The sequence below is a fragment of the Salvelinus fontinalis genome, chromosome 20, assembly GCF_029448725.1.
Source record: "Salvelinus fontinalis isolate EN_2023a chromosome 20, ASM2944872v1, whole genome shotgun sequence".
Taxonomy (NCBI): domain Eukaryota; kingdom Metazoa; phylum Chordata; class Actinopteri; order Salmoniformes; family Salmonidae; genus Salvelinus; species Salvelinus fontinalis.
The window spans coordinates 19,394,292-19,407,046 of NC_074684.1; the positions used below are offsets into that span (position 1 = coordinate 19,394,292).

Below are 12,755 nucleotides of genomic sequence, written 5' to 3' on the forward strand. Positions count from 1 at the left end.
CAACATTTCTTTCTCCTTTATTAGAGATTTTTTGTAAAAATGCAATTTGACCTACAGATACATTCACTTGTCACAGTATATGTGTTGCTCGTCTTTTTAAGTGCCAGACAGTTCCAAACCGTTTAAGGTCTTATGAATATACTTTTTTTCTGAAATCATGTAGATGTTCTCTTGGAACTTTTTAGTGGAGTCATATTCTTTCTATACATAAAAAAGAGAAAACAATAACTGAAGCCCAGAAAAAAAGTATTCAAGGCTAAAAATAAAGTTGCCTAGTTAAAAAAAAGAATTTAACAAGAGAAACAGCACTAGCATACATGCACAACATTTGTCAATAAGCTTCCAAGACTTTGAAGGAGGAGAACGGCTTGACAAAGTGGTAGTCGAGGTTCCCACAGTGGGGGCACTGCTGCACGTTGCTGTACTCTGAGAAGTACTGCATCCCCACCCTGACATCTATGACCGGCTTACCACAGTGCTTGCAGTTCAGACGGGCCTAAGGGCACAAAGAGAGGAAATGGCTATGGATCTGCAGTAGTTGACTTTGCCATCCATAATGTCAATGAGACTAATAATTGATAGCAAGAGATCTAGCCACAACACAACCTGCATTTTGATCTGACTATGGCCCATGAAGTTACTTTATGGCAGCCTGCCATGTCCGAATGACGACCCTTGACCATGCTAATACTGACCCAAAGATGAATTTCAAACTCCTCATGAGAAGAAAACAATGTAAGGAATACTAAGTAGCCTACTCACCTGACAACATGGCGTCGCAGCCAGTATATCGTAGGTGTACATTGTCCCTAACTGGTGCCAGCTCCCATCCCACCTGGACTTGCACTTGATACATACAATTTTGTGGACTCCCTCCAGACAGTCGACACAGATTGCATACAGGTGCATCAGCCTCCCTTCACAAGAGAAACAATAGTGTTATTTAATAGAATCTACAATAAGCCCTACAGCGTGAAAAATACATGCATGAAAGTGATTTCACTGTAACGCATATTAATCATGCATATCAAAGCCTGAAGATCAAAGCAACATCATCCTTCCACTGTTTTAATTCATATCCATGTGGTGAATAGCTACCAAGCTGCTCGTGGAAAACTGGATAGATTGACTTGATTGATATGTATGATATGCTTGATCACATTCATGTGGCATAATCATTTAATTTACTTCTCAATTAAAGTAATTAATTGTATTGTGACAAGTTTATTATGGTGTGTTCTCATCTTAAATATATGCAAGAGATAACACCCTATATGCAGACCAGAATAACAAATTATGAAGATTGTCTGTCCCACCATACATCTTTTGAAGTCCAAATAATTTGCTTGCAGCCACATACTGTAGCTCCTGAGACCTTATCAGCTGTCAACAGTAAGCTTGAACCTTTCACTGTACACATTTTTTCTACCTCAGCAGGAAGCTCGGAACCAAGCCAATCATTTTCAATGTTGTAATTACAGGTTTCCTGAGACTGTTTGTGGGAAAATATGTCCACAGAATATCAAACAAGAATGGTGCCATTTTCCGTTCGCAATATTTGAGTTTGTAGCCTATCACAACATACTTATGAGGCATGTGCAATGTTTTGGCTGTCTGCTGATTCTGATAGCCTAAGTGTTTCAAATTCAGTTCCTCAGAGACAGACATTGTTCCGCAGGCCTACCTTGCAGGTGGCACGGCACATCGTACTCGATCTCATCATGTCTAGCGGGGCTCAGGAACAGGGTCCCGTCCACCAGGGGGAACTGTTCAAAGACAGGCAGGGTGCGGTGGCACAGGGCACAGTTGACCATGTTCCTGTGGCTGGCGCTCAGAGCCGACAGGATGTACCTCCTCAGGTCCTCTCCCTGGCCTGCCTGGGCATCATCCTCCATACGTACGTGGTAGGTGTTCAGCTTGTGTCTGGGAATGTGGGTCAGCAGCTCTGTGAGGTCCAGCCTTCGCAGGAACTGCACTGGGTTGTCCCCCAGGGTGAGTCTGGGCAGAGGCAAGATGGTATGATCCAGGTGGCCTCCGCGACCCAGCATGCCGCTTGCCAGCATGTGCTTCCGGTGGCTATCCATGTGCACTGCATTCTTCAGGAACTCCCCCAGGTGCCGGGAGTTGCGGGGCCCTGCGAAGGCGGGCGGGGAGAAGAAGGAGAAGCCTAACGGAGGGGACTGGCCTGGGGACTCAGAGGGTGAGCGGGGCCCCAGGCTGCTTGCACAGAACAGCCCTACGTGTCCCCTCTCTTGAGAGTTCTGCCGATCCACTGACTGTCGGCGAGGCAGCTCCTGACTTGCTCTGTTAGCCAGCTTACTGCCCCCATGTAACTTGCCCCTCTTAGGGTCATCAGGCAGATCCAACCCGCCTCCACATGCACCCCCTCCAGCTCCAGTTGAGCTGCTCAACTTCCCCAGGCTCTTCTCCAGAGGGATCTTCTTCTTTACATCTGTCATGCGCTTCACCTGGTACCAGTTTGTGTCTTTCTTAAGGTGGCCCTGGCCGCAGCGGCAGGAGCAGAAGCGGAAGGCCAGGTCGTATCCCTTCTTAGTCCACATGTTCTGCCGGCACTGCTTCTCGTTCCAGCTTCGGGCCCTTCCAATGCAGTTGAACTGGACCAGGATGCTGCTCTCCCACTCATAGAAGCACTGCAAGTGCATCCAGTTGCCATAGGGGCAGCTATCACTGTTGCACACTACACGTTGATAGTCATCCTTCTCAAGGTCAATGTCTCTGGCCAGACTGCACACAAGAGGGGTAGCACAGGGGGCCTCTGCTGGACACAAAACAAAAGAGTTACTATATCACTCATAACTATATTATAACATCTTCATACAACGTATGACTTGAAAATAAAAACAAACATGAGTTTTGAGGCACAAAATTCACTTTGGACATATCACAGAACAACAAAACGATATTAAACATAATAGATTCATTTCATTCATGTTGTAAAGACTAACTCCTGTGAATGCAATGTTGACAATATTCCATGCTGTTAGTGAACGATTCAGGACTGAAACATCAATGCAGAGCCTGTCTGGAACTTATCATTAAACAGTAATGGACTGTGTGAACATTCAAAAATAAGAAGAATGTTAATGGAATCTGTGTTATCTTGCAACATAAGAGCCACCATCAGTGAGCATGGATCACTGAGAAAGGCCGTCTGAATACACATCAGACAGGGAAACCCATCAGTACAGCCAAGTGAGTGGGGAAGTAGTCCAACGAATAGATTTAATGAACATGTGGCCTTCAACGATTCAGGGGAGACCTTTAATGAAGTAATTAAAGAAGCACTACACTCATAGAAAAAAGGGTTCCAAAAGGGTTCTTTGGCTGTCCCCATAGGAGAACCGTTTTTGGTTCCAGGTGTAACCGGTGTGAAATGGCTAGCTGGTTAGCAGGGTGCTCGCTAATAGCGTTTCAATCGGTGACGTCACTCGCTCTGAGACTTGAAGTAATGGTTTCCCTTGCTCTGCGGCTTTTATGGAGCGATAGGTAACTGTTGTCGATATGTGCAGAGGGTCCCTGGTTAGAGCCCAGGTAGGGGCGAGGAGAGGGACGGAAGTAGCACTGTTACACAGGTACAACCCTTTCGGGTTCCATGTAGAACCCACTGTGGAAAGGGCTCTACTTTGAACCCAAAACGGTTCTACATGTAACCAAAAGGGTTATAGCTGGAACCAAAAAGGGTTATTCAAGTTCTAGATCAGCCTGGTCTCATAGACTAGACATCACATAGTAAATGTAAATCCAGCACAGTAAAATTTGTACAATATATTACGTTTGGTATGGGTACATGAGACAGAAGGTTACTTAAGGCAAAAATGAAAGTAGGTTGGCTCGTCGCGGGTGGACGTATAATGCGAGGATGGGTAGACGTATAATGCGAACATCTACCAACCCAAATGCTGCATGTTCGAATCTAATCACGGACAACTTCAGCAACTACTCACTACTTTTTTAGCTACTTTGCAACTACATAGCATGTCAACTAACCCTTCCCCTAACCCTTTCAACTAACTCATAACCTTAACCCCTAGCTAACGTTAGACACATAGCCACCGTTAGCCAAAAACAATTGGAATTCGTCAAATATTATACATTTAGCAAATTTGTTACATATTGTACGAATTTCAATTTGTAACATATCATACAAAATGGATGATAGACATCCACAAATGAATACATACTATATGAAACATATCATACTAAGACAAATGTAAATCTGGGACACTCCAATTAGTATGATTTGTGAATGTCCGTCAACCACTTCAAATTATGTTATGAATTACAATTCGTATATATTACGAATTGCAATTTGTTCAATATGTTATGAATTTGCGAGGTGTATAATATGTTACAAATTCCAATTTGCTGTGCCTAATGTTAGCTAGGTGGCTAAATGGATAACGTTAACGTTAGCTAGGGGTTAAGGTTAGGGGAAGGGTTAGCTAACATGATAAGTAGCTGCAAAGTAGCTAAAAAGTAGTAAGTAGTTGCACAGCTAATTAGCTCAAATGCTAAAGTTGCCATGATGAGATTTGAACACGTAACCTTTGGGTTGTTAGACGTTAGGGTTAGCTAACATGCAAAGCAGTTGCAAAGTTGTTAATTAGTTAAAATAGTCTGTGATGAGATTCGAACACGCAACCTTTGAGTTGCTACATGTTCGCGTTATAGGCTCACTCATCCACCACGATCAATCACTTTACTTTCGTTGACCGCCTAAAATAACATTCGGTCTTATGTAGGGCGGTTACCAAAGGTAACTTAACATACTCATTGACGTATCCCGGATATGCGTTAATTATGTTACTCTAGTCTAAGAGACCAGGCTCAATATTTGCGTCGTGATATGGCAGTGCATGGAGCTCCATGTCAACGCATCATTAAATTACAAATGCATAATGCCAGTTGCCAATAAAGCAATAACACGTGAGTTAGGTACAGTCGAAGACAACAATGATATGTGAAGCAACGTAAGCTTATGTCGTCTCGTGCGTATGCAATAAAATCCATTGCAATAACTTGTCACGCATGTTTTGACACATTTTCACACTTACCACTTGTATGCTCGTGTAACGGTGCAGCTGTAGCCCCCAATAAGGTTGTTACCCCTGGTGCTCCCACTGTTGCGGCAGCACTGGCTCCATTTTCTTGCTCATCTCCACTACTATTAGTGCGTTTATTTCTCTTCCCCTTGTTGCTTTTCTGGTTGGGCATTTTACTGATCCTGAAATGAATAATTTCAAACTATAAACGACTGTCTGACATTTCTGCGGGTTCCATTTGAATCCCACTTCAAATGCACTGATTCTCTCTTCTTGATTGCAGGTGGTACTGTTTTTGCAGCTATATCACCATCTAGATTTCTGCAGTTGTGACAGTAAAGGTAACCTACGAAGAAGGCGTGTCCGTTTCTTGTTTTGATTCCTGCTTTGAATGTAGATCGGTCAGGCGCTGTTCTGTTTTCCTCCTGCCTCCATGACGAAACATGGCCCCGCCCCCCGACCCATTGCTGTAAGTTATTATTAGATCTAGCAAGGGAGTCCCAAGTAAAGGGGCCTGGTAGGAAGGGGGAATCCATGGTAATACCTCAGGATCAAGTCAATGCTTTATCTGGTTTATCTGAGGCTACAGTTGCAGTCATAATCTTCTATGGCTTTGCCAACAATAGATTGATTGAGTGCAGACTTAGTCTGCAGTTGCATGGTCTCCTATCCTTTTCATGAATACAAATGTTCTTCAATAATACAGTAGAGGCAGAGTGCAATGTAATAACACAGCATAAGGCTACAAAAAGAAATATGTATGCAATGCATCTGTTGTATTGGGCTAATAATCAGGCTGCAAAGTAAAGGTTGGTACTTTATTCATCATCCTCAGAACCCCCCATTGCTTTCTTATGAATGTATTATTGCCATTATAAGATGACAATGATGAAGTTTGGAAAGGAACTGCACTTTGATGAAGTTTGATAATGATCATACTGTATATGCATTGTATTAGTTCAGAGAAATTGTACATTGCTAAATTTGTCATTGTTTTTATTTATTTTTCTACCCATTTTCTTGAAGAATTACGATTGCTTCCCATATCAAGTTTCACATTTCTTTCCTACCAGAGCACAATACTAAGTATGTGATTCCTTGAATAACAGTAACACCATGCATCGGAAAAACTAAAATGCAAGTGCTTCAAAAGAGGCTTTTGCAAAAGCAGTATGTGCAAAGGTCTCTGTTGAAGCACTTGCTATCTTAGTTTTTCTAAGGAATTCCACACGAGGTAGCAAAATTACCATTTAAACAATCAATTAAATGGCCATTTAGTGATTCCTGTAAGGGTTGAAACAGGAGGAATTTGTTTCCTAAGAAGTCTACGTATTTCATCCCCTAGAAATACAATATTTGTATTCCTAAGAATTTATAAAATGTTGATTTATGATCCCTGGTAGATGCAATAGTAAAGCCTCAAAGAAACACTTGACTTATCATCTGAATAATGATAACCATCAGCTTCATTCTTGTAGGAGTGTGTTATCAACATTGTCATGGACACCTTGCAGGAGCAGCTCCCCTTCAAATGCGATGATCTTTTTCCTCTTGGCAGCCCTCAGAATCCCAACCAAAGCCTTAAAGATATTGGTGCACTTATCGTCATTGAACAGAACACCAAATTTGACACTAGTTTGTCCATCTGCATGTGTAAAACAAAGCAGTGTTCAGTAAGGAGAAATGAACTTTCCTAAAGCTCCTGTGAATGTCTATGACATTATGTTTAGTTTCCACTAACACTGCATGGTAATGGCAAGGCTTCCCCACCTAGTTCCATCTCTCCACCAAAACATTCAGAAACATTCATCATTATACATACAGTTCAGATAAACAGTGGATCATACTGAAACAATACACTCAAATAGGCTGTGTCAGCTGAGGAGCAAATAAGGGAAAGCATGGCTCTAAACAAATATGAAAGCCAGAGGATTTTAAACAGCAGGACAGAACATGAGGTAGTGGAGCTAATATGAGGTGAAACAGCCAGAGAGTTCACAAACAGTTGCTGCACTGCTTGAGGATAAAGAGCAAGTGTCCAAATGGAGACTAAACAAGCTTACTTTTATTGTACTAATTAATTACAGATCTCATTAATAACATTATGATTCTGTGAATCCACATGGTGTGCAGACTTTGGTTACACCCCAGTACTAGAATTGTAGAGGTTTTAAAATGCAGTGCATCCCCTATTGCGTGAATCATCCCCTATTGCGTGAATCACACCACCTATCCCTGGTGATTTTATTATTTTAACAGATTGTCTTGCAAAGTACACTACATGACCAAAAGTATGTGGACACCTGCTCTTCGAACATCTCATTCCAAAATCATGGGCATTAATATAGAAAGCCTCCACTCTTCTGGGAAGGCTTTCCATTAGTTGTTGGGACATTGCTGAGGGCACTTGCTTCCATTCAGCCACGAGCATTAGTGAGGTCGGGCACGGATGTTGTCATTGTATGATGTAGCGTTAAGATTTCCCTTCACTGGAACTAAGGGGCCTAGCCTGAACCATCAAAAACAGCCCCTGACCATTATTCCTCCTCCACCAAAAATGTACAGTTGGCACTATGCATTGAGACAGGTAGCGTTCTCCTGGCATCCGCCAAACCCAGATTCGTCTGTCGGACTGCCAGATGGTGAAGCTTGGCACTGCGCATTGTGATCATAGGCTTGTGTGCGGATGCACGGCCATGGGAACCCATTTCATGAAGCTCCCGACGAACAGTTATTGTTCTGCCGTTATTTCCAGAGGCAGTATGGAACTCTGTTGTGAGTGTTGGAACCAAGGACATGCAATTTATACATGCTACGTGCTTCAGCACTCGGTGGTCCCGTTCTGTGAGCTTGTGTTGCCTACCACTTCGCGGCTGAGCCGTTGTTGCGCCTAGACGTTTCCACTTCACAATAACAGCATTTACAGTCAACTAGGACAGCTCTAGCAAGGCAGAAATTTGACAAATTGACTTGTTAGAAAGGTGGCATCCTATGACAGTCCCACATTGAAAGTCACTGAGCACTTCAGTAAGGCATCCCGCTAACTTTGAGCAGAAAACACTACCGAAGTTGTGCCTGTTATTGCTATCTGGGACCCTTGGGAAATGTAAATGTGACACTAACCATAACCCTTACCTAACCGTAACTATTTTACATTTCAAATGGGGTAAAGTCAGAGTTGGGACATCCCAAGAATCCCGGATAGCACATACTTTGTTAAGCATTATGACGCCGACAGAGATGGTCGCCTTGCTTCTAGTCCTTAAGAAACTATGCAGATTTTGTTTTTTATATAGTATTTCTTACATTGTTAGCCCAGAAAATCTTAAGTGTTATTACATACAGCCGGAAATAACTATTGGATATCAGAGCGATGTCAACTTACCAACATTACGACTAGGAATACGACTTTCCTGAAGCGGATCCTTTGTTCGCACCACCACCCAGGACATTGGATCTGATTCCAGAGGCCGACCCAAAACAACATCGCCACAGAAGAGGTAAACGGAGCGGCCTCCTGGTCAGACTTTGAAGGCATGCACACCACCCACCGCTTTCGAGTATATTACTCGCCAATGTCCAGTCTCTAGATAACAAGGTAGATGAAATTAGGGCAAGGGTTGCTTTCCAGAGAGACATCCGGGATTGTAACATTCTCGGTTTCACGGAAACATGGCTCTCTCTGAATATGTTGTTCGAGTCGGTCCAGCCACCGGGATTCTTTATGCGTTGCGCTGACAGAAATAAACATCTCTCTGGGAAGAAGGGCAGGGGTGTATGCTTCATGATTAACACATGGTGTAATCATAAAAACATACAGGAAACTCAAGTAATTTTGTTCACCTGACCTAGACTTTCTTACAATCAAATGCCAACCATATTAGCCCCCAGGAGAATTCTCGTCGGTTATTATCACAGCCGTGCATATCCCTCAAGCCGATACCACAACGGCCGTCAAGGAACTTCACTGGACTCTATGCAAACTGGAAACCATATATCCTGAGGCTGCATTTATTGTAGCTGGAGATTTTAACAAAGCAAATTCGAGAACAAGGCTACCTAAATTCTATCAGCATATTGTCTGTAGCACTCGTGCGGGCAATGCATGGGATCACTGCTACTCTAACTTCTGTGATGCATACAAGGCCCTCCCCCGCCCTCCCTTCGGCAACTACGACCACGACTCCATTTTGCTCCTACCGTCCTATAGGCAGAAACTCAAACAGGATATACCTGTGAATAGAACTATTTAACGCCGGTCCGACCAATTCAACGACAGACACGAGACATATGTGGCAGGGTCTACATGCAATTACAGACTACAAAAAGAAAACCAGCCACGTCACGGACACTTGCTTCCAGATAAATTAAACACCTTCTTTGCCTGCTTTGAGGATAATACAACCTCAGGAGGCTGAAGAAATTTGGCTTGTCACCTAAAACCTTCACAAACCTTTACAGATGCACAATTGAGAGCATCCTGTCGGGCTGTATCGCTGCCTGGTACGGCAACTGCACCGCCCACAACCACAAGGCTCTGCCGGGGGGTGGGTCGGTCTGCACAATGCATCACCGAGGTCAAACTACCTCCTCTCCAGGACACCGACAGCACCCGATGTCACAGGAAGGCCAAAAAGATCAAGGACAACAACCACTGCCTGTTCACCTCGCTACCATCCAGAAAGCGAGGTCAGTACAGGTGCATCAAAGCTGGGACCGAGAGACTGATAAACAGCTTCGATCTCAAGGCCATCAGACTGTTAAACAGCAATCACTATAAACAGCCATCACTGATACAGTGAGGCTGCTGCCTACATACAGACTCGAAATCATTGGCCACTTTAATAAATGGATCACCAGTCACTTTAATGTTTACATACCTTGCATTACTCATCTCATATGTAAATACTGTATTCTATACCATCTATTGCATCGTGCCTATGCCCCTCGGTCATCCATATATTTAGATGTACATATTCTTATTCCATCCCTTTACTTAGATTTGTTTGTATTCGGTAGTTAGTAGTGGAATTGTTAGATTACTTGTTAGATATTACTGCACTGTCGGAACTAGAAGCACAAGCATGTCGCTACACTCGCATTAACATCTGCTAACCATGTGTATGGAACCAATAACATTTTATTTTGATTTGATTTGTTCTTGGTAGGTTTCCTCTTATCATCCGCAAGGGAAACAACAGTTTATGAAGTACTAGGTTGCCCCACATACTCCTGAACTGCACCTAATGAACCTCTCAGGCCTGGTCAACCACAGTCTCTGACATTCTACTGGTGGTAGTACATCACTGACTAACAAACACATTATACACTTCTATGTTGTTGAGTGGCAATAAATATGTGTTCATTATCACTCTAAAAAAAGGGACTCGGCCCAGGGTGAAGATTGCTAGCCAATCTCAAAAACCTTTTCATAATTCATTTGAACACCACTAGTAGCTTTGTGTGATGTTTGTATACATCAGTAAGTTGCATCTGCATTAATAAAGCAGACCTGAACTCGAGAACCAACTTATTTCGTTGAAAACGGCATATGTGACAGTGATGTGTCAGAAACATTTCTTCCAGTTCAAAAATTTACTAGAAAGTTTAAGTAGGTTAATTTGTCATAAAGTCAGTATAATCTAAAACTGGGTTTTGTGATATTTCATAACAAGAGTTCGTTAGGACTTACTTGATGGTTGGGTTTTGATTTCGACAATGCCCACGAATACCCGATAAACAGCTGCGGAATAAACAGCTGCGGGGATTGCGCTCTATCCGCAAAACACCGGCACTAAGCAAGTTTCCATTGACCCAGGTTTATTTGACAAAAGCGATGTCGCAAAAACATCAAGAGGTGTAGCCTAACGGAAACGGCAGGTATATAGGACAATTTTTCTAAAGAACGACTAAAATGTTAGCCGTTTGACAGGGTGGATTTTTCTTTCGTCAGTTTTTTTTATCGCGACAAATGATGGAAACTGAGAATTATTAGAATATGTGTAACGCTTGTTGTGGTTGGAAGAAGAGGACCAATGCGCAGCGTGGTAAGTGTCCATATTGATTTAATACAAAATAATGAACACTGAACAAAAACAAGAAACCGACAAAACGAACAATCCTGTACGGTGAACCAAAAGAAAAGAAAATAATCACCCACAACACACAATGACAAACAGGCTACCTAAATATGGCTCACAGAGACAACGACTGACACCTGCCTCTGATTGAGAACCATACTAGGCCAAACACATAGAAATAGAACAATAGAACAAAACAGAATGGCCACCCCAACTCACGCCCTGACCAAACTAAAATAAAGACATAAAGGAACTAAGGTCAGAACGTGACAATATGGAAAATATGAGTACATTATTGGATACTATCCATGCTGGCTTTTGCGTCCAGGTAACTCATCCTAGCAGGCAATTATTGCGTCTATTTTCTATGGAAACTTTCTAAATGTCAACATAAAATCACTTGACAAGTTAATGGAAACATAGCTATTTTTATCTGTTCAACGAGTGGATTTTTCAAATAGAGGATGATTGCCGAATAATTTGTAAGGTACACGTGACGTCACCACGTAACTATAAAGATGCACTCCACATTGCATATTAAATGTCTACTGCTTGCAAATATAAAACATTTTGTTACTCTTTCAAGAATGCCTGAATTGCTTCACCTTTTCTTTCTGGTTGGCTGGAAAGTTTTACGATGTCACGGACCGTGTCAATACATTGGCACGTGAATAATTAGATAATAATTAGAATATGGCAGACAATTAGACAATTATCCCAACTTCTCGTCTTTTGTTTTGTCAACATTTTGAAAGTTCACCGAAATGTTTCCATCAGGCCTGTCATGAAATGTTATTCGACGTACTTTACACACAAAAGTTTGATGGAACCAGTGAAACAGACCTGCCAAGCATTGTCTACATAAGTCAACGTAGCTAATTTTTTTACTTGAGAAATACTGCACCGAACACCTTACCTAGATGTAAAATTGCTTGAGTAAAATCCTGGCAAAAGCGTCAAAATAACATGTTCTTAGATTCAAAAGCGTTAAATTTTGCGTTAAAGTTCGTGTTAGATTCATTTTGACTATGGTCAGGAATTTATACTGGCTTTGTGCATATGTTTACTCATGGGGGACAAACATCAATAACTGCCACATCAAACCACACTCTTAATGCATCTGCAGAAACCCCTCTTTATACATCTAACAAGTTAAGTGTAACTAAATTAATTGAAATGTAATCTACATAATCTCCCAAAGTAATTCTCTCATGAAGGCCATCAACCATAACTATTAATGCTGTATAATGATAGGAGACAGGCACAGGAATATGTAATAAGGGGTTTTATTTCTCCATTTAAAATAAAGTACATTATGAAAACGGGGATGAAGCCCAAAACAAAGACATAAAAAAAAGAACGAGACCCGTAATAACAAGTGCAAAATACAACAGAACACAGGTACTCAACACCAATGGACAATAAAAAAAAAACAGCACAATGGGGAAGAGAGGGCACACTAATCAGGGGGAACCAGGTGTGCGTAATGAGACAAGACAGACCTGAGTACCGGCCTCAGGGACAAGGTGTGGGTCAGTCAGGGCGCCAATGGTGAAAATCCCTGGTCAGCGAAGCGTCCAGGATGTCCACCGCAGGAACACGTCGCCACTCC

The 12,755-nt window shown here is 42.2% G+C and overlaps 1 protein-coding gene across 2 annotated transcripts; it reads right to left on the reverse strand.

The window, feature by feature from the left end:
- LOC129817465 (headcase protein homolog) lies at positions 1–5,491 on the reverse strand. Of its 2 annotated transcripts, none has more exons than XM_055872738.1 (4): positions 5,076–5,491; positions 1,685–2,776; positions 763–917; positions 1–496 (listed from the first exon to the last, which is right to left on the reverse strand). In XM_055872738.1, the coding sequence occupies exons 1-4, from the start codon at positions 5,233–5,235 to the stop codon at positions 332–334; spliced, it is 1,572 nt and encodes a 523-aa protein (XP_055728713.1). In that variant the 5' UTR covers positions 5,236–5,491; the 3' UTR covers positions 1–331. The 2 variants fall into 2 exon arrangements, with proteins under 2 accessions (XP_055728713.1, XP_055728712.1); XM_055872737.1 differs by having other exon boundaries at positions 1,685–2,779.
- Positions 5,492–12,755: the final 7,264 nt, after the last annotated feature.